Genomic DNA, 24,673 nt, shown 5'->3' with positions numbered 1-24,673 from the left:
TGTCCCTGTGCTGGTGATTTTATGAACCAAGAGGTCATTTAGCTGTGCATCATGCCACAGAAATCTTTTCAATGGAAGCTGCTGTCTTAAGCTCGGCCTCTGCTTGGAATGGTTTGTGCTATTCACAATTGTTCCAGCAAAGCTCTCCTCTTGGCATGCTGGCAGCCTAGCAAGATAGCCCTGCAGGAAAGACGGGGGAGAAAGGGTGAGAGGCTCGGCTTTGTGTGAGAAGCCTGTCATGGTCCTTTTAAAAAAATCTGTGGTATTAGTTTGCCAGGAGGCTGTGAAGATAGGACTTTAATATAAAGTGTTTCTAAATCTTTTTGTTTTGTTTTTCAAGACAGGGTTTCTCTGCGTAGCCCTGGCTGTCCAGGAACTCACTCTGTAGACCATGCTGTCCTCGAACTCAGAGATTCCCTTCTGAGTGCTAGGAGTGGACGCATGCATCACCACACCAGGGCAAGTGGTCCAAGTATTTCTAAATCTTAAGGTAAAGACAGTGTTCTGCAGAGGCCAGATGCACCCGGGGAACATGTTCATAAAACCACTCTTCCTGCCTGCTTACACATTTTTAATTTTATAATTTAATTTTAAATTTTATGGGTACAAGTATATTTCCTGAACATACAGATGTGCACCACAGGCATTCTAGTGTCTATGGAGGTTAGATAGGGCATTGGCTACCCTGTAACTGGAGTTACACATGGTTATAAGCAGCCATGTGGATGCTTAGAACCAGCCCTGGCTCCTCTGCAAAAACAAGTGTTCTTAACTGCTAAGAGATCTCTCCAGCACCCTGTTTTTTGTATTTTTATGTTGTGATTTTTTTTTTATTACTTATGCTTATTCTTTGACAACTTCTTGCTGGTATGTAATGTATTCTGATTATTCTTTTGAAAGGGTTAGGCTAACTTTGTAACCTATATGTCTTCTAAAGCCTATAGTTTTGAGTTTTAGGTCCAGGTTAAGCTAAAGCCTCTTAGTACCTTTCCAGAGAGTAAAGAAATGTGACCCTATCTGTGAGGACAGATATAAAAAAAAAAGGGCAAGCAAGCAATGACCTTCACTCTGCAAAAGAAGGACCAGACCCTTGTCCTTGAGATAGCGTTTCTTAGCAACAAACCTAGACTTCTTCTGAGTAGCTTTTGACCTCCAGCCAAGAGCCTGCAGCCCTAATCTTCAAGGATGAGCTAACCACCCCCACCTTCAATTGCAACTGCATCCACACTTGGCAGGACTGGCCAAGCTTGAGCACCTAAGACTAACCAATTATCTTACTTTATAGCTTCCTCATCCAATCCTAAATTGCCAAACTAGAACTTCAAATCTCCCACAATTTTTCTTTTAAAAACCTAAAGGCCTTTGTCTCCCGGTGCCACTCTTTGCTGACCGGCAGGGGTGACCCCGTTGTACAATGGTTAATAAACCTCTTGGTCTGGGGGAGTTTCTGGGAAGGGTGTGATTGAACTCCTGAGCTGTGAGACCCCAGGTCTTACACTTTCTTCCCACCCTCTTTTATTTTCCTTCAATCTCTATGAACATTCCCTCCTCCCCACAAGTCTCTTTCCCAGAATCATGTCTTTTTTAGTTTATTTTGGGACTCACTGAGCTTGACTAGAGCCATCTGTATTGTATTTTATTTGTGTGTACGTGTGTGTGTGTGTGTGTGTGTGTGTGTGTGTGGTGCATTCATGTCCACAGGCATATTCACATGTGTTAGGGCATGGGCAGACCTTGACATCATCAGGAGTCTTCCTCAGCCACTCTCTTTGTTGAGGCAGACTCTCTCATTTGAACACATAGTTTGCTAATCTGGGGAGTCTAACTAGCTAGCTAGTCTGGGAATCCCCTCTCTGCTTCTCATATGTCAAGATTACAAGTTAACCATCACCTGACATTTATGTAGCTGCTTGGAGGTCTGAACTCTGGTCCTCATGCTGGTAAGACAAGAACTTTACTCTCTGAGCCATCTCCCCAACTCCCTACTTTTCTATTAAACCGTTGTTACTGGGTTATCAAACTGCCAGAGAATCTGTCAAAATGGAGATGTTCAAATAAAAGACTTAAGGAAGAAATGTGAATTAGTCCTAAATAGAAAGACAGACAGTGAACTCTTCCATTCCATACACTTAATGGATACAAAAGGAACAGGAAAGAAGGACAACAGAGAATTCAAACAGAGAGACAGAGTTTTAGGGGTGAGAGTAAATGAGAGCAGACAGCACTTAACTGCCATTCGACCCCAGGCAAAAGTCAACTTTCAGCCCACTTAGCAAACGAAATTGGTGCTTTACGTTAGGCTTGGCAAACCTACTGTTAGTATTTTGGAACACAAGCTGCTTCTGGATTGCCCAGCAACCTATCATGTGTCCTCAGCCAGTCAGGTGACCACACCTGGAGGGCGAGGTTACCTTCCAACTTAAAGGGCCCACCCCGACGGGTGGTCCCTCTCTTGCTCTCTCTCTTGCTCTCTCCTCCCTCTCTCTCCCTCTCTCTCTCTCTCTTCCACCTCATCTCTCTGCGACCCCCTTCCCCCTTCCCCTAATAAACCTCCCACATGGAACCGATCTCGTGGTGTGATTTGTGAACCCGCCGTGTAATCTTCACAGGCGCATGTTTCCTAACACCTACCAGCTTACCCCTTTTGTTTAAAAATTTTGTCTTTATTTTCTAATTATAAGTTTTTTTTTTATTCTTGAGCATTTCAAACACGTATACAATGAAATGTGATCCTATCCACCCATTTCTTCCCTCAAGCTCTACACACATCCCCTCAATATGTCCTCCTCTCAACATTGTGCTTTTTACAGAACTCATCCCCTGAGTGGCAGAGAAGTAACCAAGGCTTCACGCCAAAGCTGGGCTGCAGAGAGTGGGGGAGGACATGGGCCCACGGCAGGAACGCATTTAAATAGCAGGGCCATTGAAAATGGGCTGAGCCACCGCTGTCATTTCTGCATTTCCCTTTATCCTCAGCCACCTTAAAAACTCCAGCCAAGGAGCTACTGTGATGGTTTATGTCTGGACGGAAGCCTGCTGTACATGCTTCCACCAGACGAAAGAAGGAAATCCCAAGAAATTCCTCCCCTATTCTGGCACAGGACGAAATCAACTCCACCTCCAGAGCCAACGTGAAATGTGCATTTGCCTGACTTTTGTGCTTTGCTAACACGTGTCAGTAGGTTACACGGACTTGAACGCACTGTTAGTGTCAAAAAGTTCCACTACTGCTCAAAATAAAATGGTTAACTTTAGCATTTTTTTCACATGCATGCGGCATGCGTGTACAGGCACATTCATGTGTCGGTGCATATGTGTGCGCAGGTGCTTGTGCACATGTGTGCGCACACTTGTGGAGGCTTGAGGTTGACATGTCTCTTCCTCAGTCTCTTTCACCTATATTTATCGAGGCAGAGTCCCTCACTGGGCTTGGAGCTCTTCTGGCTAGCCAGCTTGCTCTGGGGATCCCTTGTGTGTCTCCTGAGTGCTGGGATTTTACTCAGCCTCCTTGCTTGCTCGGCTTTTCTATGGGTTCTAGGGATCGAACTCCTGTCTTTGCACAGCAAACACTCTATATGCTGAGCCATCTCCTGGTCCCTGCGTTTATTTGTACACAGTCTTCAGAATAGAGTTGAAATGACTGTTACAGGTTTTGCTGTGGATAAGAACTGGGCGATAATGTAGCTGGCCAGGCACGCTCCGTCCCCTACTTCTACATTTTCACTCTGCGACCCTTATCCTTTGGCTGGATAGCATCAGCTCGTGCGGCAAACACCCTTTTGCTTTTTATATTGCTTTTTGCAATAATCTGCAAAACCCTAATGCCACATTCCCTTGAAAGCGGGTCTTTGCCTATAGGTTCGATTCCATCGGCTGTATCACATCTTCCCTAGCAACCTTCATGCTACAGGTCTGCTGACAGGCTCAGCAACGATTCTAAGCTACTTTCTTCCACTGGTGATGTCGCGTGCTAGCACACCACCTATCCTAGCCTCTCTGTAGGAAGTTGTGGCGGTGGAAGTCACCACTGGCTTGCGGGACCCCTTTTGGTAGCTTGGTCTTTCCCTGTAACTTAAAGTTTACTCCTCATCTCGAAATAAAGGTTGCACTAAAGGAAGCATCCGAGGAAAACGCAAAAGGACCAGGTCTCTCGCTGCTCGCCACCCCGCAGACACCCCAGAGCAGGAAGGGCAGGTCTTCTTTGGCAAAAGCGCCCTCAGGAGTTCAGAGCTTCTTCCTGCAGCCGACTCCTCCCTCACCCCGGCCCCTCGGGTCGGAAGGGAAGTTAGAGCGACGCAGCGGGAGACCTACTGAGGCTCTGAGGAGGGAATGCCAGTGGTGGGGGCGTCCCTGCCTCTAAGCCTTAGAGTCTGAGGTGGCAACCATACCTTCGCAGCTTCTCGGGAGCTGGTTGGAACACAGTGTCCTTCCGTTCACCCTCAGTAAGTTCCCTGGGACATTCCCAGGGGCCGGGGAGCTAGCTCTACAGTCTCTGAGAGTGGGCAAGTGTGCATACTGCCTAACCCCCGACCGGAACTCGTCGCAAGGACTCTTCAAGGGCAGAGGAGGAGGGCTGCCAGCTCGCGAACCCAGATGGACCCCTTTGTCCAGCTTGCATCGTGGCAGTCACCGAGACTGAGCCCTGTGTTCCTGAAAGCCTTGTTCCCTCACCACCTGTGATGTTGCCTGAGGCCTGTTCAACGCGGAAGCGGAAGCAAGGCATCTTCAGTCCCCAAGGCAAGTAATAACGAGTTTTTCAGGAAACCTGAGCTCGATTTCCAGTATGTTTATGGGTGAAGCATCTTCAGAGAGGGCTGGGACCACTTTATAGTCCAAGATAGTTAGCTCAGCTCTTCACCGCATGCGCGTGGGGAGACTGTGCGGGTGGGTCACACGGACAGTTAAGAGCAGCAGCAAGTCCAGTGGGACCTCACACTGCTGAAGTCCACGTGGCAAGTAGGAATTGTGCCAGGAGGGCTGAGGGGCTTGCTGGTAGCTCAGGTTTAGGGAGGAACCAGAGAGCTGCAGATACCACAACACAGGCCGGAATCTGTCCTGGGGATGTTTAGCATTTGAGAAATAGTGAGTAAACATTGCCAGCCGGCCAGACGCTACAAAGTTTCATGGTGTAAAAGGTTAATTTTATATAGATTTTATCACGAAATTAAAAAAGCAGTTAGGAGGGTCTTAACTCACACACATGCATGCACACCCACACACAATCACTGAACAGAGAGTGTACAGTGTTCTTAGGAATTCAGGGACAGTGTCTAGATCCATTGGGAGGTGCCACTTTGACCCCCAACTGTACAAATAGAAAAGGGGGCTGAGAGCCGAAGGCATTCCCTGGGATCTGAGTCCTGCTGGGTTCCACTGTAGCTTTGGTATCTCCTGGAGCCTGGGCCTACCTTTCAGCCTAGAAATCAGGAAATCCAAACAGGATTTCTCAGAAGAGCGCACGCTCAGAATACAAGACTCCTTTGCAGCTCAGTCGACACTCCGCCTTATCTGTTCCACAATTCCAAGAAGCAAGAAAGACCCATTTGGGGGTCAAAACCAGTAAAACATCAAATGGGCTTAGCCCTTCTAGTACCACTGATCTTAAAGATCTGATATTTATAAAAAAAAAAAACAAAAACTCAAAATTTGGCATAGCAACTTCAGTAGAGGTGTGCAATCTGGCTAAAGTTAGGAGGGTCCATGACATCCTGAAACTACAAACTCTGAACCTCAGCACTCAGCAGAGTGGGCAGTGAGGCTGCCCTCAGCATTAAGAAAGCACCTTTGAACTCTCTCTGCTGTGCTTATGTTATACCCAGTTCGAGAGCCCCCAAAAGATCTCCAGGAATTGACTCCGTTTCGAAACACATGAGGGTCTTTTTATTGAAAATTACAAGCTGCAGCTTGGGCTACACAGCCCCACCGTCTCAGCGGTGGGAGCTGAGCGCGCCGCCCCAAGTTAGTTGGGTGATTTATAAGATTCTGGTCCCTCCCAGCATGCCCAAGGCAGGGGCAATTCCTGCCTGGCAAGCATCTATTGGTCAAAACGCTACATTTTGAATTGATTGGCTATAGGAAGGTCCCCAGACCATAATGACCTGGTGTCCCTCCCTAGGGGGATGGGCCAGTTTCCTAGCAACTGTTATCTTTAGTAGATGGGGAAAGAATGCAGTAAGGCCGTCCTTCCCCTCAGGGCATTACTAGACTTCTCCACCCACATAGTTCAGCCCTTAATAATAGTTGCTAATTTTTAATTTTTTTGGTCTCTCACTTAGAAATCCCACACTCAAGGCTGGAGAGATGGCTCAGATGTTGAGAGCAGTGGCTGCTCTTCCAGAGGTCCTTAGTTCAATTCCCAGCAACCACATGGTGGGTCCCACCCATCTATCCTGGGATCTGATGTCCTCTTCTAGCATGCAGGTGTACATGCAGGTAGAGCACTCATGTAGAATAAATAAATAAATGTATCTTAAAAAAAAAAATCCGGAACTCCCAGGAGGCAGGGAAGCCTGGTCAGCCAGTCTCTTCCAGACAGATTCTGTCCCAATCCTGGAAGGGATTTTTCTGGAAGCTTCCACTCTGGGCATGGAGACTGAGGGCCAGACTGCAAGGCCTGAGGAAGGACAGGCCCGCATCGCTGTGAATGTCCTCTACTCTGCTGACCTGTGCACAAAGACAGGAATGTGTTGGTAAATTCCAGGGATGTTATGCGGGTTGTCTCCACCCAGACTCCCTTCAACCAGTTCCTCACCTGATGAATGACTCAGCAAAGAAAGCTGGCTGGTCATGGAGGACAGATCTCCAGGATGAGTGCCCTGAAGCTAGTGATGCTCACCAAAGACCCAACTAGAGCCACACCTTGCCAAAAGGTCACCGCAACCTCGTACTGCCTCTGCCCCGTTCACTGTGGGAGTGGTGCTGTTCTAGCTGCTGCTCCTTGATCCCTCTCGATTTCCACCTTTGCTGCCAAGAAAGGTTATGTAAGAATGTTATGCAACTTCCCCCCTTTATTTGCACCAGCCATTGGAAAGCCCTGTGTCCTTAACACACATACACTATGTGTGCAGTGCCTGAGATTGTCCACTGAACTTGACTTGTATTTGGAGAATCAGCCTCTGCCTGTCACTTCTACCACTGTGAATAAGAGGGAGGGCACTCCTAGTTTAGTTTTCCCACAGCTTCTTACTGTGGACACTGCTGTCATTTTGAACTTGGAACTGGGTGGCCACATGGCAAGAGTGAGGAAGGGGCCTGAGGAAGGGATTCTAGGACTCATGTGTGCAACGCTTAGTGTCGGCCAGAAGGAGAGACAGAGGTCTCTGCCGCCTCGAGCTTCAAGCTCTCTCATAACATCTTAGCCTCGTAAGAAGGTAACTGTGGAGGTCAAGATAAAGTTGGACTCCTACTCCACCCCATACTGCGCTGAACAGGACAGGTGAAGGGAGGGACCCCTGACACCAAAACTCAGGAGACATCGTCCTTGCAAACCGACTTTTTAAGAACGAAATACTCTTTTTGTATGTGTGGGTACTTTGCCTGTATGCATGCCTTTGCACCGTATGCATGAAGTGCCTGCAGAGGCCAGAAGAGCCAGCACTCAGCCTCTGAGCCGTCTCTCCAGCCCCCACCCCAAACCTGCTTTTGTATCATTTACATCTTCGTTGTAGGAACTCTCAGGACTTCTGAACACCCTGATGGTGGGCAGAGCCGGTCCATGACTCACCCCCTCACTCCTGCATGCACAGAGGTCCTTTATCCTCGTGTGCTGCTTGTTTCCTTTGGCGCATGGTATTTTCTCCTTCTTTTGGGAGATGGTTGCATTACATCTGTATTTCCATGTAAGTTTTCTTAGGTTCCCAATGGTCTTTTATCTAAATTGGGGGGCGGGGGGATGTACCAGTCTCAGTCGTCAGGGTACCAGCAGTGCAGTCAAACAGCAAAGCAGCAGACCCAGCAGATGACAGACCTGGACAAACAGTATCTGCATGAGATCTAGATGTTGCTCGGTGTTGGAGCAACATACACCATGCCTACCACCCCCAGCACACAGCACAGTTTAAAATGTGGATTGTGTAGAGAAGGAGTACAGGTTAAAGATTTCAAATACTTAATGTGAGAGTAAAAAAAAAAAAAAGTCCCACCAACTGGGGACCATTGTAGTTCACGCTGTCACATTTGATGAATTTTTGTTTTATGTTTTGCCTTAGAGGACATTAAAACTCATTAGGGAAAAATCAAAATTGAAAATCCAGGTCAAGTAGAAGAGCAAGAGCTGGTGGGCTTTCCCTGCCCTCTGTGTCTGTATCTTTGAGGTTTTCTCAAAGCCCAGGAGTCTATCTCCCCAGGCGACTTGCAGGTGGTTTGGACTGGAGACTGAAGTTAAAGTTTTTGGTTTTTTTTTTTTTTTTTTTTTGGAAACTCAATTGTGTCATGTGAATATGTTTCTTGTTTTGGTTTCAAGTGTGGGATGTGGGAATATTTTCTTCCCCCCACCTCCCTGGGGCACTTCGTTCCAGGGGTGTGGTTTTTGCCAGTTGGAAAACATCCTTGTGTGGACCCTGAGAGGAGTAAACAGAAGCCCACAGACCGTGGGACAGGGCTTTTTGCACCTCTATGCTTTGGAATGGTTAGGCTCGCTTTGCTGGTTTTCCAAGAGAGAAATGCTGCAGAGAACTCTTGGTGCTGCTTTGCAGCTCTGGCTGAATCATGCCGTTTGGGCGGAGTCTGGCCACTTCTGCTGAGTGGTACCACGTGTGGCTGCTGCCTGCTGTCGCTGCTGTGGTCTGCTTCGGTCTGCTGCTTTGCTGTTTGACTGCACTGCTGGTACCCTGACGACGGAGACTGGTACATCCCCAAAGAACCCAATGGCCCTACTCAGCAGGAAGTAGCTTAAAGAGCTCCACAGCCCCTTACTCTGTTAATTTAAGGTCTGAGAAGGGAGGTAGAGGTGTTTAAGAATATTAAATAAAATAGGTGTTTGAAAAATCTAAGCCCATAGAGGACTTTTCTGCTGTTCTGACTGCAGGATGAGTGCTCTCCCACCAGCACTCTTCTGAGACAATCAAAGCTGGAGCTTCCTAGTTCCCCTCTGCCTCAGCAGCCCAGTGTCAGGGATGTTTAGCTGGTCAGTCTCACATTCACTTGTATTTTCTGAGGATAGGAAGTGTGCATTTGCCATTAAAGGCCGGTTCCTTGTCATATTAAAAAGGCTGAGTCCCGAGGACACCAGGTTGATGGAAAGTCAAGCCACTGTGAGTCCAGGTAGGTGGTCCTGGCAACAGTAGTACTGGTGACTCAGAGGTAGAGAGGTTTATGGTGACAAGAGTGGACATGCTCCAGCATGGATGGAGCTCCTCAGGGAGGGCAAGAACAAAAGCCATCTAATGGAGGAGTGTGAGTGAGGGTCTGCTGGTGAGAAGGGCTGCAGAAGGTCAGTGAGGACCGCCAGACCCAAGGAGCAGGCTCAACTTGGAGACACTCAGTAATGAGGCTCTTGTTCCTGAGCCCATTGACCTGGATTCTTGCTTGCAACGAGTGAGGTCCAAATAAGTGGCTGAGTGTCTAGTTTACTTCTAGCAAGTGCATGCAGAGACCAAAGTGGGCATCAGAGAGGACGGAGTGTTCACAGGACAGAGTGGTCACAGTGTTCACAGACTGTAGGCTGGAAGGGACAAAGAGATGAGCGGGCAGCCTCCCACAGGGCTGATGGCCCTGGCGGCATCAGAAGCCCTTTCCCTTCCAGGTTAATTCTGTGGGGATCACAATGTTAGCCGGCCTTTAGCTCGCTGCCTTGTCACAACCCTGCTCCTTCACCCCAGGGTTTATGATTATCAAACATCCAGGTCCTAGTCAATGAGACCTCTATTCCGCTGAGCCTAGGGTGAGTCGCACTGTCTCAGAGTTTACCTACAGGTGTTCTTGGGCTTCAGATGGATAAGAGGTGGTATAATATGTAGAAAACCAGGAAAAGAGATGGCAGCCTTCCACAGGAGTAAGAACCATCCCAGAGCTTGCTTCTCCATGTCGATCATGTGGGATTACAAAGGGAGTGGGACAAGGGCTCTCCCTTTGGCCACATTCCAGCTCTTGACCTCTGGTTTATGATTATCCAGGAGCCAGCCAATGAGGCACCATTCCAAGCCTGTTCCTCAGAGGTGAGACAGGCCCTGGAAGGTTCTGGATGTCATCAGAGGCTGAGGCTGTCCTGGACACTTGGCCTTACTAGCAGCTAAGAGAACAGAGAGACAAGGTTGGTGTTTCTGTGGGTGTGGAGTCCCACAGCCTTTGGGTATTCAAGGGTGGTATGCTTGGGGCTTAACCCTTGTCTTTTAGTGAATTAAATCTTCTGAGCACAGGAAGAAGATTTGCTGACACGTGCTATTGGAAACACGGATTCTGAAATTTATAAATCCTGAAGAGGAAACACACCTGGGGACACGTCTTCCTCTGGGTACCATCTCAATGTTCTGAGGATTGGAGAGCCTATAACTGGGTGAGGTGAGAGGTGGAAAGGACACTGTACATTGTGCCTGTGCTGTATCAGATCCCCCAAATTACCCCAGAAACTGTAAGACGTGGGGTCTCACAGCTCAGGAGTTCAATCCCGCCCTTCCCAGAAACTCCCGAAGACCAAGACTCGTTGCAAAAGCAAGAGGTTTATTAACCATTGTACAACGGGGTCACCCCTGCCGGTCAGCAAAGAGTGGCACCGGGAGACAAAGGCCTTTAGGTTTTTAAAAGAAAAATTGCAGGGGATTTGAAGTTGCAGTGTTGGCAATTTAGGATTGGATGAGGAAGCTATAAAGTAAGATAATTGGTTAGTCTTAGGTGCTCAAGCTTGGCCAGTCCTGCCAAGTGTGGATGCAGCTGCAATTGAAGGTGGGGGTGGTTAGCTCATCCTTGAAGATTAGGGCTGCAGGCTCTTGGCTGGAGGTCAAAAGCTACTCAGAAGAAGTCTAGGTTTGTTGCTAAGAAACGCTATCTCAAGGACAAGGGTCTGGTCGTTCTTTTGCTGAGTGAAGGTCATTGCTTACTTGCCCTTTTTTTATATCTGTCCTCACAGATAGGGTCACATTCCTTCACTCTCTGGAAAGGTACTAAGAGGCTTTAGCTTAACCTGGACCTAAAACTCAAAACTATAGGCTTTAGAGGACATATAGGTTACAAAGTTAGCCTAACCCTTTCAAAACTAGGTGCTGCTTTACCCTGCTCTGTAGATGATCATACACAGGTGCACGAAGTTGACACGCCTGAAATCACATGACTTGGCGGGGGTCAGGGTCTGGGGTATAATGTCCTGGAAACCAACACTTTGTCCCAGAATTGGCATTCTGCTCCCTCCTGGGTGACCGTGGAGACACACACCTGTGAGGCTGGAGGTGGGGAGCTGGCTGGTGTGGAGAGGTTTGGGAGACTCACTTGGCTTCCTCTGGCTCCCATAGGGCTACAAGGAAGCAGTAATAGCAGATCTGGATATCTCTCGTGGATGCAAAGTTTCTCCATGGCTTCTTTTCACATCCGCCTGTTCCAGGAGAGGGACTACAAACAGGTCGTGGACATTTTCTCCAGAGGCATGGAGGAGCACATCCCCGTTGCCTTCCGTCACCTGCTGACACTGCCCCGAACCCTCCTGCTCTTAGGTGGGGTGCCCCTTGCCATAGTCCTGGTGTCTGGCTCCTGGCTCCTGGTTGTCATATGCATCTTCTTTCTGCTCCTATTCTTGTGGTTACTTGCTAGCAAACCCTGGAAGAATTATGTGTCCACATGTTTGCACACAGACATGGCTGACATCACCAAGTCCTACCTGAGTGTTCGTGGCTCAGGTTTCTGGGTGGCTGAGTCTGCGGGGCAGGTGGTGGGTACAGTGGCTGCTCTGCCAGCCAAGAATCCCTCGTTAGGAAGGAAGCAGCTGGAGCTCTTTCGCCTGTCTGTGTCCTCACAGCATCGAGGACAGGGGATAGCGAAAGCTCTGGTCAGAACTGTCCTCCAGTTTGCACGGGACCAGGGCTACACTGATGTTGTCCTTACGACTGGCCTTTTGCAGCAAGGTGCTGTGACCCTTTACTATAGCATGGGCTTCCAGAAGACAGGTGAATCCTTCATGAACACCCTCATGTGGCTTACAGATGTTTCTCTAATTCATTTCATATACCCGCTCCCTTCTGCTCAGGAACATGAGCTGTGATCTCTTTCTCTGTCTATCCATCAGCCTCCGGTTCACTGTGCTGTGGGAAAAAGTAACCCTGATATTGTAGGGGACAAATCATAAAACTGCCTTTGTTGTTTTCATCACATTCCTGTCTGTTTGATAGTATGTAAAGAACCAGGGCAATGAAGTGCTTTGTTTCCTTTAAGTCGGTTTCTGGTGGAGGGGGATCAGTGGCCACTGATGCAGCAGGATAGACTTCATGGCCTGCCCAGCGTGTGGGATCGCTGCTGGCACTGGCTAGACTCAGTCTGTGGGCCAGTGTGAGTCTCTGGAGGCCACGTGTGGAGTGTTTTTGTGGGTCCAGAAAGAGGATGTGGCATTAGAGAGTAATTTCACCTCTACCTCTTCTTGCAACTGAGGCTAGACCCATCCTGCATCCCAAGGATGCGGGCCTCAAGGAATGTAGGTGTTCCAGACCTGATCATCCTATCCTACAAGTCTCCAGTACATTGTTGAATAAGACATGGCTCCTTATTCCTGTCTGCTAGACCACTTGCTGTTTCATCTCTGCCACTGTCATGCCATTGGGTGTACGGAGTCTCTCGTTGCATTTCCCCAGCCCAGAGGGTCCTGCTGGCTACAGTTGTCCAGGTTTCCCCTCATACAATCATTTGTGACACGCAGGAAGGACCAGGGCTACAGTTCACCTGCCATTTCATTCTGCTCACAGATATCTCTCCTGAGGGAAGAGATAGGTGACTGTCATCCTGCCAAATGGCCTTGTCACAGGCCCATTTACCATCTTGACATCCCTTTGACAAGCCATGGAGTGGTTCCAAACCCAAGTAATTTATTACCTGGGACTATGGACCTGGGACTCTGGTGTGGCCTCCCACACAGCACTCTTTGCCTTTTGCTGCCTTGCAACATAACCTTCAGTCCTATCTTAAGAGCCATCCTCTTCTTCAGGCCTGTTTTCCTGTGCTTGTCTGACAACTCAGCCATCCATATCTGTTCCCTGTCCATTCCACCCCGACCACTATCCAAACCAAGTGACCTTTTGACTCTTTAAGTCTGCATCAGCTTCATACCCAACTGTAGGCCCCTCAAGACAGCCTGATGTCAGGGAGGTGTAGGATTTGCCCTCTCCAAGTCTCTCCTGCTTTCTTCACGCAGTAAGGTCAGGGCTTCCAGGAACAGCTACAGAGAGATGGGCCTGGCCAGATGGCTCAATGGTTAAGGGCACTGAGTGTTCTTAAACAGGATCTGGTTTCACCTCCAGTACCCACACGGTGCCATACAGCCAGTTGAGGAGACCTGGGGCTGCTTCTCCGTGGGCACCAGGTGTGATCTAATGGTCCCTATCCTTTGAAATACATACCGAATAGCATGAAGATGCTCTAAAACACAGAGGCCACACATGGGATCTGAATAGCAGGGAGCAAATGGAGGCTATAGAGCAGGCCAGCAGGACGATGAGAACCTTTCATAGTGACATGATGGGGACACTTGGGTGTCTGAGAACAGCTCCCGCAGCTCCAGCTTCTCACTGGTATGGCTCCATCAGGGCTGGGGCTTCTGCTTCTGAAGTGTAACTTTTCCTGTGAAGACATGAAGTACCATCCGGATGTGGGAACACTGTAGGTGAAGGAAATCATTCCTTCCATGCTACCCAATGAGCCAGTGCATTCTCTAGCCTTTCTTAAAGCATCATGGGTCCTTGGGCAGCTGCATAACCAAAAGCCCACAACAACGTGGTTATGGCCCATGAGAACTGCAGCCCACACCGACATGGTGATAGCCCGGGAGAACTACAGCACTGAAAGAGTCCTTACACAGCCTGCAGGCTGCGACGTCGTGAAGACTTTCTTCACCTTGGCAGTTGTTACCTGCTCATATAACATTAGACATGGGTCCCCTGACTCCTTAAGCTGTCTTGGTATTTCATAGCCTCCCCTTTGCTTCCACGAGGAAATGTTCACTCTGGAAATGATAGCTACACGGCACTCATCTCCTTAATCCAGTGTTTACAATTCTTCACTGCCTTCCCTGGGCCATGGATGGAATGTAAATTCTAACATTAAAGACCACAGCATAAAATACTTATTTTCTACAGCTTAACTAGCTGTCCTTATCCATAGTAACCACTGTCCATTGTAAAAAGAAATTTCTGCCATCGAGGTTTACAGCAGTATAAACACAAATGTTTAGAAGGCAATTTGACACCCATTTAATAAAACAATGTCAGTAGCCTCCCTTGGAAGTCAGTGACCTCCCATGGGTGTCTGACCCCTTACAGCACCAACTCTAAGTTTCCCATGTGTGGCAGGTCTTCAGTCTGACCAGAAAGTTATTAGTTGCATGTGTAACAACCATGCCACCATTTGTGACAGTTCTCCCTCAGGAGCCCAGGCAGCACTTCCTGGTAAATGCCTGCCGCTTGGGAGAGTATGCAGCCTAGCTCTGGTCTAGTTCCCATGCCCTGAACAAAAACGTACAGCATTTTTAGCAGTCGTGGTTTGCCGTATAGTTTTGGCATGCAACCAACAGCAGTGGCAATGGCCTGTGTTGTGCCAGCCAAAGGTGCTTCCAGGCATCAATAAGAAGGCAAACCATGGTCAGGGGAGACGGCTCAGCGGTTAAGAGCACTGGCTGCTCTTCCAGAGGTCGGGAGTTTAAACCCTAGCACACACATGGAGGCCCACAGCCATCTATAGTGAGATCTGGTGCCCTCTTTTGGCGTGCAGGTGGACATGCAGGCAGAACACTGTACCAAATAAATAAAAATAAAAAATAAAAACAAAAAGGCAAACCGCATCTCACAAGGATGTTTTGATCCAACAGCCGTATGTCTTCCAGGAGTCATGTTTTCTACCCATAGAGGTATGTTTATTCAATTGTTTTTGAGCCTGGCTCGAGTTTGGAGACCTGTCTTTGGCTTCCGATTTAAGAGGTGCCACTTCGGTCAAAAGTGATTCAGCATGTCTGCCTTAAAATCAACCCTGCCTGGTAACTGTTACGTGGAGTTTTGTCGCTGGCCCACCTCTCCTTGCACTACCTAACCTTGCCCTCTACATCATCTTCCCTCACTTTCTTAATCCTGCCTCCTGACCTAAACCTATAAAAAGGACCATTTTATTCAATAAACCGAGTTTCTGCCGAGTCCTGACCCCCCGGCTCCGTGGTGGTTTATTCCCTGGGGCATCTGGGGAGGTCAGGCCATCGACACTCATCATCCCGCTCAGCCACGGAGGTCGTCCAGCTGGACTGGCCACCCTCCTCTCAGCTCCACCTGCCGGATATCGACCGGCATTTGCTCCTTGCAGTCTTGGTGAGGGACATGTGGCTTTCTTCTGAGTTCTTGCGACTGTTCTGGAAGTTTTGTGAAGTTCCCTCCATCTCCCTAGAGGAGCTAGCTGATGATGGATCCTGGGAAACTGGCCACACGCCTCCTCGCTACAATCTCTGATCTCCCGCTGCAGACATGGCCAGCGACTCCAGGTCAGTGACTCTTGGCCAGCAGGTTCTGCTGGAGACCATGACCCACTGTTCCCTCGGGTGCAGCCGTCTGCACGCTTCTCTGTCGCCTACACGCTTATAAATCTGCAACTACATTTTTGTTTCGTTTTTTTGAGACATAAGTTCTCTATATAGGCCTGGCTGTCCTGGAACTCAGACCAAGTGGTCCTCAAACTCAGAGACCCACTTGTCTTTGCCTCCTGAGTTCTGGGATTAAGGGCGTGTTGTCACTACTGCCTGGCTGTAACTACATTTTGAACAGAGGGATGAGTGAGTTGGAAGAGCAACTTGTGGGCACCCTGGTGCCACTAAGATTTAGTTCTGTGGTCCCAAAGTGCAGACTTCCCTCCATCTGCCCTGTTGTCTGGTGGGGGGGGGGGGAGGGGAGGAACGACTGTTCAGCACGAAAGTGAACATGAATGTTTTCTGTCTCAAAGAAAGTACCAGAAACACGGAGTAGGTATCCAGGATGTTGTGTGGAGGGACTCCAGGGAGAGTGGGAGGCCGTCTCTTACCTTGTGCTTCTGGCTGGTTGTTCTCTGGGGCCACGTCCACCTCATCCAGTAGGTAGGGATGGCACCATTCCTTCAGGGAGGTGCAGAGGGGAGGCCTGTGCCATGGGAACCTGCACATGTATGTGCACATGGGGAGACTGTGTGAGTGGGTCACGTGGTCAGTTAAGAACAGCAGGAAGCCCAGTGGGACCTCAGATTGCCGAAGCTCCACATGCTAAGTAGGGATTGTGATAGAAGAGCTGAGGCAAAACCTGGAATCCAGAGCAGACCATGTTGAGAGCTTGCCGCAGGCGGAAGACAGATTAGAGTCTGTCCTGGGAATGTTTGAGAAATGCCGGTGCCAAAACATTGTCAGCAGGCCAAAAGCTGCAGAGTTCCACAGTGTAAAAGGTTACTTGTTCCTATCGATTGGCCTATGGTAAAAAGACTGTCATGGTGGGACAGCGCTTGGTCATAGTATGCCTTAAATCCAAACAGAGGGTAGTTTGTCGCATTGATAACAACTATGCCCATAGTGCATCAGCAACTAGTGAAAGTATAAAACTTCTAACTTAAGGGTGGCCAGAACAGATTAGAGACCTGGTTTAACCTTCTAGGACCCACCTCCAATGATTGTCTCCCCACCTCCTAAACAATCTAAAACCTTCCCACAGTGTCATCAGCTGGTGACAAAGCCTTCAATACAGGAACAGTTCAGTTCTAAACTGTTTTACGAGCCCAACACCAATACTATGAAGAAAGCTTTCTCTTATTAATTATTAAAATAATTCATATATTTTATAAATCTGCATGTTAATTTTCAGAAAAATCATAACCTGAGGGAGTGGAGCTAGCTGAGGTAGCTTAAGGTCCTGGATTATTCATACAGTCACCTTAGCCAGGTATCATCAGTTTAGGTGGGCTGGCTGAGACTCCTTGAACCTAAAGGAGGCTGTCAGAGTGATCACCAGACAGTCTCATTATAATCTGCATTCTAATAATACCCCACCTATCCGCCAGGCAGTTGACATTGCCATGATGAGGAAAGAAATTTACTGGAAACCAAAGGATGTGATATGCAAATTCCTGGACCGCCTCTACCCATTCCCGAGGATGTCTACCCTTTGTTAGTCTGTCCCTCCCTCCACTCTTTCACTGTACAGCTCTCATCTCCAGAGCCACAGTGGGGAGAGAATTGATCCCACTTGTACCCTTGGCCAAGAATACCTGTCTGCTTTGTTGCCCACCCAATGCTCAGTGTTTGAATGGCCCTAGGTGTAAAAGAACACAGGGTGTTCCATGTCTAAAAGAAAAAGCTCAAGGTTTATAATCAAAGACATCTGGAAAATTCAGTATGTAGAAAACTTACCCAGAAAATTGGCCCAGGCAAATCAATGACTTCACCAGAGGCTGGGAATCTGGCTGAAGGTGGGCGAGCCCACATTATCATCGACATGATGGTGCTGAACCCTGAGGCCACCCTCTGCACAAAGCCTACTGTACGCCGTCTGCTGGGCTTGAAAACTTGAAACTCCCTGAAAGTGGAGTGCCCTGTTTCTTCCCACACCCACCCGTGTCCTGACATCATATGTTATTCTCAGGCCAGGAAGGATTTCTCTACTACCCAGAGGCAGAGAAGCCTGCTCAGCCAGTTTCTTCCAGACAGGTTTATGTCCTGGTCCAAGATTTGAGTCCTGGGTTTTCCTTGGAGTTTGACCCTAAGCTTTGAAACTCAGGCCTCAACTGAGCACTGAAGCCAGGTCCCATCCCAGTGTTACGAATGCCCTTCCCTACTGAACTGTGTGCTAGGAAATCCCAGTTATTCTGTACACACTGTCAGAATCAAACCAGAATCACTTAAGGCAGTTCCTACCAATGAGTAAGTCAGTAAAGAAATCCAGTTGGTTATAAGGGAAATTCATCAAGATGGTGTGCCCTAAAGCTAGAAGAACCAAAGATCCTGCTAGAGAGCCCCCCTGCACAAAGGTCACCACAGCCTGCACAGCGAAGATCTCTTCCAGGCCACCTGCCCCGTGACTGTCAGTTTAAGACGGGAGTGGCACCATGGTGACTATTGATCCTTGAGCCGACTTTTTCATCTGTGTGGCCAAGAGTTGCTGTTTCACTGTCTTATATAATACTCCCTGTGACCTTAAGAACCCTCTTTTGCCTCATCCATTGGAGTGCTCACATGGGTTTCCCATGGCACACAGATGCTGCTGTGGCACTCAGTATTTCTGCACTGACTTTCATGCATCTGTTTTTTAAAGGACTTTAAAAATGTGTGTGTGTGTGCACACGCACGCGTGCTTCTGTGTTTATACATGCATGTATGAATGCACTTCCTGGAGTTACAGACTGTTGTGGGCCACCCAAGATACAGGTCCCTGTCCTCTGGAAGAATAACAAACTTAGGATGCCTGAGAGTTTCTTTTTCTACCCGTGCAGGTGCCTTCATTCATGTTTTTCCTGTTCTTCCAGATGTTTTCACAAGTTCTCACTATACTCAAATGTTAGTACTGTGTGAAGAAACAATTTTTACAGAGGGTGCAAGATTGCTAAAGGGTCACTGCTGGCCCTTTCAAGAGAACTCCACTTAGTGTAGTGATTCCATGATTAAAAAAACACTAAAGATAAATTAGAAAGGTCTAATGATAGTAGGAAAAGATTCTGTGGTGGTATGAGTGAGTATGGTCCCAATAGGCTCATATGTTTGTGTGCTTAGTTAACAGGCCTGAAACTGTGTGAGAAGGACTAGGAGGCATGGCCTTGTTCGAGGAGGTGTGGCACTGAAGGCGGGTTTCAAAAGCTCGTGCCAGGCCCAGGCTGTCTCTCTGCCTGCTGCCTTCCGATGAGGATGTAAAGCTCTCAGCTACTGTTCCAGCACCGTATCTGTCTCCTTCCCACCGTGATGACCATGGACTAACCCTCTAAAACTGTAAGCGAGCCCCGATTAAATGCTTTCCTTTTGTGAGTTGCCATCATCATTTGTCTCTTCACACAATAGCCTTAAGACAGATACAACAGATTTTGTCAATTGTTTCCTCAAAAGAGCAACGTTACATTCAGTTAATTCTCTATTGCCTACAATCCTTTTCCAGAAACCATTTGCTCTCTTCATTTTGGGGAGCTTCTCAGCATTTCTTGCCATTTTCTCATTCCCATTGAGCTGGGAGTGCCTAGCTTGAGTGCTTGGCCAAACTCCAGGCCATGTTCATGCCTGCCATGGTCACTATTTGAGTGAGCTCTCTGCTCTGACAAGTTCCAGGCTGGCTCCATTGCTGTTCTCCATTGGCCATACCTGGCTGCTGAAAGGGCCTTGGACTGGATGAAGAATCTCTGTTGTCAAGGGGAGAAATGCACACAGCATACTCAGAGGCAGAAAAATTTTCCCACCCTGCTGCTCTGTCTTTGTGTCTTTTCACTGTTGCCTGTCACCTCGGGTTCTTTGGAGAGTTGTCATCAACCAAGGCACACATGGCCCCAGTGTCAACCAATGCTCAAGCATTTTGTATGTCAGAAAGGAAACTTGCAATTCAACACAGGGCCTCCAGCTGCCCACCAGGGCTTCGCCTGCAGGCAACCTTGGGCACCACATTGGGGAAGTGGATGAGCTCTTCCTGCATAGGAGTAGGTGTGGAGAGGTGTGCAGTTTAGTTTTGTGTCAGCTTGATACAAGCTACAGTCATCTGGGATGAGGGAGCAATCATTTTTTAGAAATGCCTCCATAAAATGGCCTGTGGACAAGTCTGTGGAGCATCTTCTTGACTGATGATGATACAGAAGGGACCCTCCGGTTGTGGACAGTGCCACTACAGTGGTCTGAATAATGGCCCCCACAGGCTCGTATACCTGCACACCTAGGGAGTGACATATTTGAAAGGCTTAGGAGGTGTGTGTGGCTTTGTTGCATAGGTGTGGCTTTGCTGGAGAAGTGTGACACTGGGGGTGGGCTTTAAGGTTTCAAATGCTCAAGCCAGGCCTCGTGTCTCCTTTCCTGCTCCTTTCAGATCTAGGTGTAGAACCCTCAGCTTTCAGGTCCGTCTACTTATTGCCTGCCATGAGTACAGTGGACTAAAACCCTGAACTGTAAGCCAGCCCCGATCAAATGCTTTCTTTTCATAAGAGTTGCCATGGTCATGGCATTTCTTCACAGTAATACAACACTGCTAAGACAGCCACCTGTCTTAGGGTCATAGAGGTCTTTTTGCCTCCAGATCACCGGGGAAACCAGGAACATTAAACACAGAGGCCTCGCCTCAATGGAGGAGATGAAATGCCTGTTCTCCCACCCAGAAAGTTGGGAGTGGGCACTGTTAAAGACCTGCTGACCTTTTTGCTATCTGTGCAGCAGACCCTACCCAAATGTTTACCCCAGACTCTCCCTCACTAGCTCAGTTAATAGAGGCCATCCTTGGGGGAATGCCACCTGTAGGTTATGGCCTGCTGACTTCTGTGCTATCTCAGTCAGAGACTGTACTAGATTCTAGTCCCTGGAGCCATGGAACCCAGCTTTGTGGCCACGTGAACTTCGTAGAAGAGTTCCTTAGTAGTCACAGCGTGTGCTTCACTGTGCAGCTGGAATGGGAATGACTCTGGCCTGGAAACCTTTTCCCATTTTCTTTAAACTGTGTTTTAGATATGCTGGCAATGAACTGACTGTCCGCTTGCCGAGGTCAATCTGAACCAAGTTTTCATTCTCATCTCTTCGTGGGTTCGCTTCCCTGACTAGACACCTGCAGGGTCCCCTTCAGCCACCTTGAGTTGGTGGTCCTGAGAGGAATAACAAAGGAAGCTGTGCGAGCCATGGAGGCCAAGCCACTAAGCAATCTTTGCCCTTGCCCTGGGCTTCAGTGCCTGCCTTCAGGTTCCCGGCCAACTTTAACTCCTGCCTTGGCTGCAGTGATGGACTGTGAATGGAATGTTGAACCCAAATAAACCTTTTCCTGCCCAAGTTGTCTAGCCATGATATTAACCACAGCAACAGAAATCAAACTGGGACAGGAGGCCCTTCAGCATCTCAGTGGTTGAGATTGAATGTCTTCCGGGAGCTCACAGACACATCTTCTGGTATTCTATCACCTGTCCTTAGGCCTGCTTGAGCCTGGGGGGCTACATGACTGACAAAAAGGACATGTGCAGCCCAGCAGGTACCCCCCAACTATGGCTCAACTAGGGTCTAATGAGGACAAACAGGAGGGCAGTGTTGGGGCTGCCTGGATCTATTTTTATATGTTCATGTATAGCTTGGACAGGGAGAAGGCCAGAAGTGAAGGGCTGCCTTTTGGTTCTGGAAGGCCAGACCCACATTCAGGATATGTGAGCCAAGTGAGTTGCACATGTGCAGATGTGCACAGGGAAGCATGGTGCACTTGAGGAAAGCCGAGTGCGCTTGGTGGGAGGTGTGGGGTGAAGGAATCAGGGATGCAGGTGGCAGTCCTTCCATGAGGGCTGTCCCAGAACCTGCTTCTCCTCCAGATTAACTCTATGGTGATTGATCACAACATGAGTGGACAGAACTATGTCCTCTGGCATACTCCAGTTCTTGACCTTTGGTTTATGACTATCCAGGAGCCAGCCAATGAGGTGTCAGCTCCCCGGAGCTGAGGCAAGTTGTAGCAGATTTTCTTGAGATGCCATTTAGAAGCTGGGGCTTTGCCGAACACTCCCGGCTCTGTGGTACAGGGTGAGAGAACAGAGAGGCAAGGCTGGGCGAGAGGTCTCCTGTGCACCTGTGGCCTAACAACTTTGCTGGGGATTCAAGGGTGGGATGTTTGGAGATGACCTTTTGCCCTTTGGGCAGATTAAATCTTTCCAACCAGGGGGAAGAGAGTTTTCTGAAACTTGCCTGTGGGAACATGAGATTCTGCTGTGTGCAGACACTGAAGAGGAAACCACGTGAGGGGACACCACATCTTCCTTCCAGTGTGACATCTTAAGGTATCAAAATAACAGAGAAGCAGCTACTGGGTAAGGAGGGCAGAGGGGAGGGGACTAAGCAAGTCTTTGTTGCACACAGATGCCCATGTTAAATCCTCAAAGCAGCCCAAAAGCAGGTGTTATTTACTCCGTTCTATGACAAAGACAAGCAGGCTCTGAGACTTTACGCAACTCTTTCAGGACCACAGGGCCAGAAAAGGGAAGGCCCCGGGGATTAATCAGGCATTGCTGACCCAACACTTTTCCTAGTCATATTCTGCTTTTTCCTGAGTGCTCCTAGAAGACACACCCTTGAGCAAAGTTTGCATGGCTCCTGGGAGGCTGCCAGCAGGGTGAAGGATGCGGGGAACTCACATGGCTTCCTCTCTCTCCTGCAGGGCTCAAGGAAGGCGTGAAGAAAGATCTGGTTGTCTCTTGTGATTGCTGATATTTGAGACCCAGAAGTCTCCATGGCTCCTTATTACATCCGCAGGTTCCAGGAGACGGACCACAAACAGGCTGTGGACTTGTTCTCCAGGGGCTTGGAGGAGCACATCCCCGCCACCTTCCGCCACCTGCTGCTGCTGCCCCGAACCCTCCTGCTCTTACTTGGGGTGCCCCTGGCCCTGGTCCTGGTGTCTGGCTCCTGCCTGCTGGCTGTTGTAGGCATTATCCTTTTGCTCCTACTCCTGCGGCTCCTTGCCAGACAGCCCTGGAAGGAGTATGTGGCCAAGTGTTTACACACAGACATGGCTGACATCACCAAGTCCTACCTGAATGCCTGTGGCTCCTGCTTCTGGGTGGCTGAGTCTGCGGGGCAGGTGGTGGGTACAGTGGCTGCTCTGCCAGTCAAGAATCCTCCTTTAGGGAGGAAGCAGCTGGAGCTCTTTCGCCTGTCTGTGTCCTCACAGCATCGAGGACAGGGGATAGCAAAAGCGCTGGTCAGAACTGTCCTCCAGTTTGCACGGGACCAGGGCTACAATGATGTTGTTCTTGAGACCACTATCATGCAGCAAGGTGCTGTGACCCTCTATGAGGCTGTGGGATTCCAAAGGACGGGTGAATACTTATACCCCGGCATTATTAAATGGTTCATGGATTTTTCTATAATTCATTTCACATATCCTCTCCCTTCTGCTCAGTAACACGGACTATGACCTTATTTCTTACTATATCTGTCAGGTTCCAATTAACCGTACCATAACAAGTAATAAAAAGCACATTTTTCATGCTCATTGGATGTCTGTTTGACGATATTAGGGTGACAGAACTGAGGCAATGAAGCAGTTTCCATAAAAATCACCTTCCTAAAGGTAGCAGGTCGGTGGCTGGACGAAGCGGAAGTGCTTTCCATGACCTGAACAGGATGTGTGGCCCCTACTGGCATGGGCTAGACACAATCCCGTGAACCAGTATTTGGAGTGGAGGCCAACCATGGCACGTTCTGGGGGACACAAACAGGTCCCGGAAGAGGATGTGTGAGCAGAGATTGTGTCAGACATACAACTCCTGAGACTGAGGCTGGCTCCAGTCTCTGTCCCAAGCAGCAGGAGCTTCAGAACATAGGTGCCTTTAGCTTCACCATGTCATCCTGCAAGACTCAGACACATGGATGGGGGTGTGTCTCCCACTGCCGCCTGTGGCACTGCTTCTCTTTGTTGCAACTTCATCTCTAGCAATGCAGTGTCATCTGGTGTCTTTCCTTGTGTCACTTCCCGCCCAGCCGGTCCTTTCAGTCAGCATTGTCCAGGCTCCCCTTATCTGATAACGTGGTTTCCAGGAAGTATTAAGGCTAGCATTGCAGAGCCATGGCATCGCATCCTGCTTGCAGCTGTCTCCTCAGGGAATCTGACTGACGACTCCCTGCTGTCCTGCCAGCTGTCCTTGTCCACCAGGCTTCACCTCATATAGGCTCTTTTCCAGCATCTGGAGCTGTTCCAAGCCTGAGCAACTTGCTTCCCAGGAACAGGTACCTCTCTGTACCTGCACACACACAGTTCTACTTGCTCCTTGCTGTGTTGCTGAGTACCACAGTTGCCTCCACAGCCCCGATGCCCTCCTCTCCGTCATCATTCAGCCACCCAAGCCCATTTCCCTATCCTTCCTAACAGGCCACTGTCCACAGCAAGTATGTGTTAACTTGAACCCTCTGAAAGTTGAGTTTTCAATTATAGACCCTTCAAGACATAGACCCTTCAATTATAGACCCTGTGTGTCAGGAAGGCACCGGCCTTGCCTCCATAAGTCTCTCTTTCTTTGCTTGCACCAGCTTCCCCCACGCAGCAAGGCCAGGTCTAGGGGGTCACAGGACAAGACAATAAGGGAGGTTCTGTTAAGCATGTAGGCAGTCGTCTTGTCTGCCTCTAGGTTGCTCAGCAACCTGGTGTCACCATCTGCTCCCTGCCACATAAAGGCAGTGGCCACCACCTGGCTTACCTCTCTTGTATTCTGTGCATGTCCCTCTGTGTGTCTGTCTCCCTCCCCATTTTGCTCTTCCACACTGTCTCTCTCATGACTAACTCAGATGATAACCCTTTCCCTCACCCCTCTGCCCTTTTTACAATAAACTTCCTTGTACCACACCTGTTGTGTG

The 24,673-nt window shown here is 48.8% G+C and overlaps 2 protein-coding genes across 2 annotated transcripts; both read left to right on the top strand.

The window, feature by feature from the left end:
- The first annotated feature begins 11,485 nt into the window (after nucleotides 1-11,485).
- Nucleotides 11,486-12,293, top strand: LOC110547165 (N-acetyltransferase 8). The gene has a single exon (XM_021634531.2). It carries the CDS (start codon nucleotides 11,486-11,488, stop codon nucleotides 12,182-12,184), a length of 699 nt encoding a protein of 232 aa, XP_021490206.1. The 3' UTR covers nucleotides 12,185-12,293.
- A 3,164-nt stretch (nucleotides 12,294-15,457) lies between these two features.
- LOC110547186 (N-acetyltransferase 8-like) lies at nucleotides 15,458-23,315 on the top strand. Its single transcript, XM_021634562.2, has 4 exons — nucleotides 15,458-15,649; nucleotides 18,887-19,099; nucleotides 21,965-22,101; nucleotides 22,479-23,315. The coding sequence occupies exon 4, from the start codon at nucleotides 22,551-22,553 to the stop codon at nucleotides 23,223-23,225; it is 675 nt and encodes a 224-aa protein (XP_021490237.1). The 5' UTR covers nucleotides 15,458-15,649; nucleotides 18,887-19,099; nucleotides 21,965-22,101; nucleotides 22,479-22,550; the 3' UTR covers nucleotides 23,226-23,315.
- Nucleotides 23,316-24,673: the final 1,358 nt, after the last annotated feature.

Source organism: Meriones unguiculatus, chromosome 5, assembly GCF_030254825.1.
Source record: "Meriones unguiculatus strain TT.TT164.6M chromosome 5, Bangor_MerUng_6.1, whole genome shotgun sequence".
Lineage (NCBI taxonomy): Eukaryota > Metazoa > Chordata > Mammalia > Rodentia > Muridae > Meriones > Meriones unguiculatus.
The sequence above is the reverse complement of the archived record's forward strand: the minus strand, read 5'-3'. Positions and strand labels throughout refer to the sequence as shown.

Coding starts and splice junctions, on each gene's coding strand:
- LOC110547165 (XM_021634531.2), top strand. CDS start 11,486: ATGCAAAGTTTCTCCATGGCTTCTTTTCACATCCGCCTGTTCCAGGAG.
- LOC110547186 (XM_021634562.2), top strand. CDS start 22,551: ATGGCTCCTTATTACATCCGCAGGTTCCAGGAGACGGACCACAAACAG.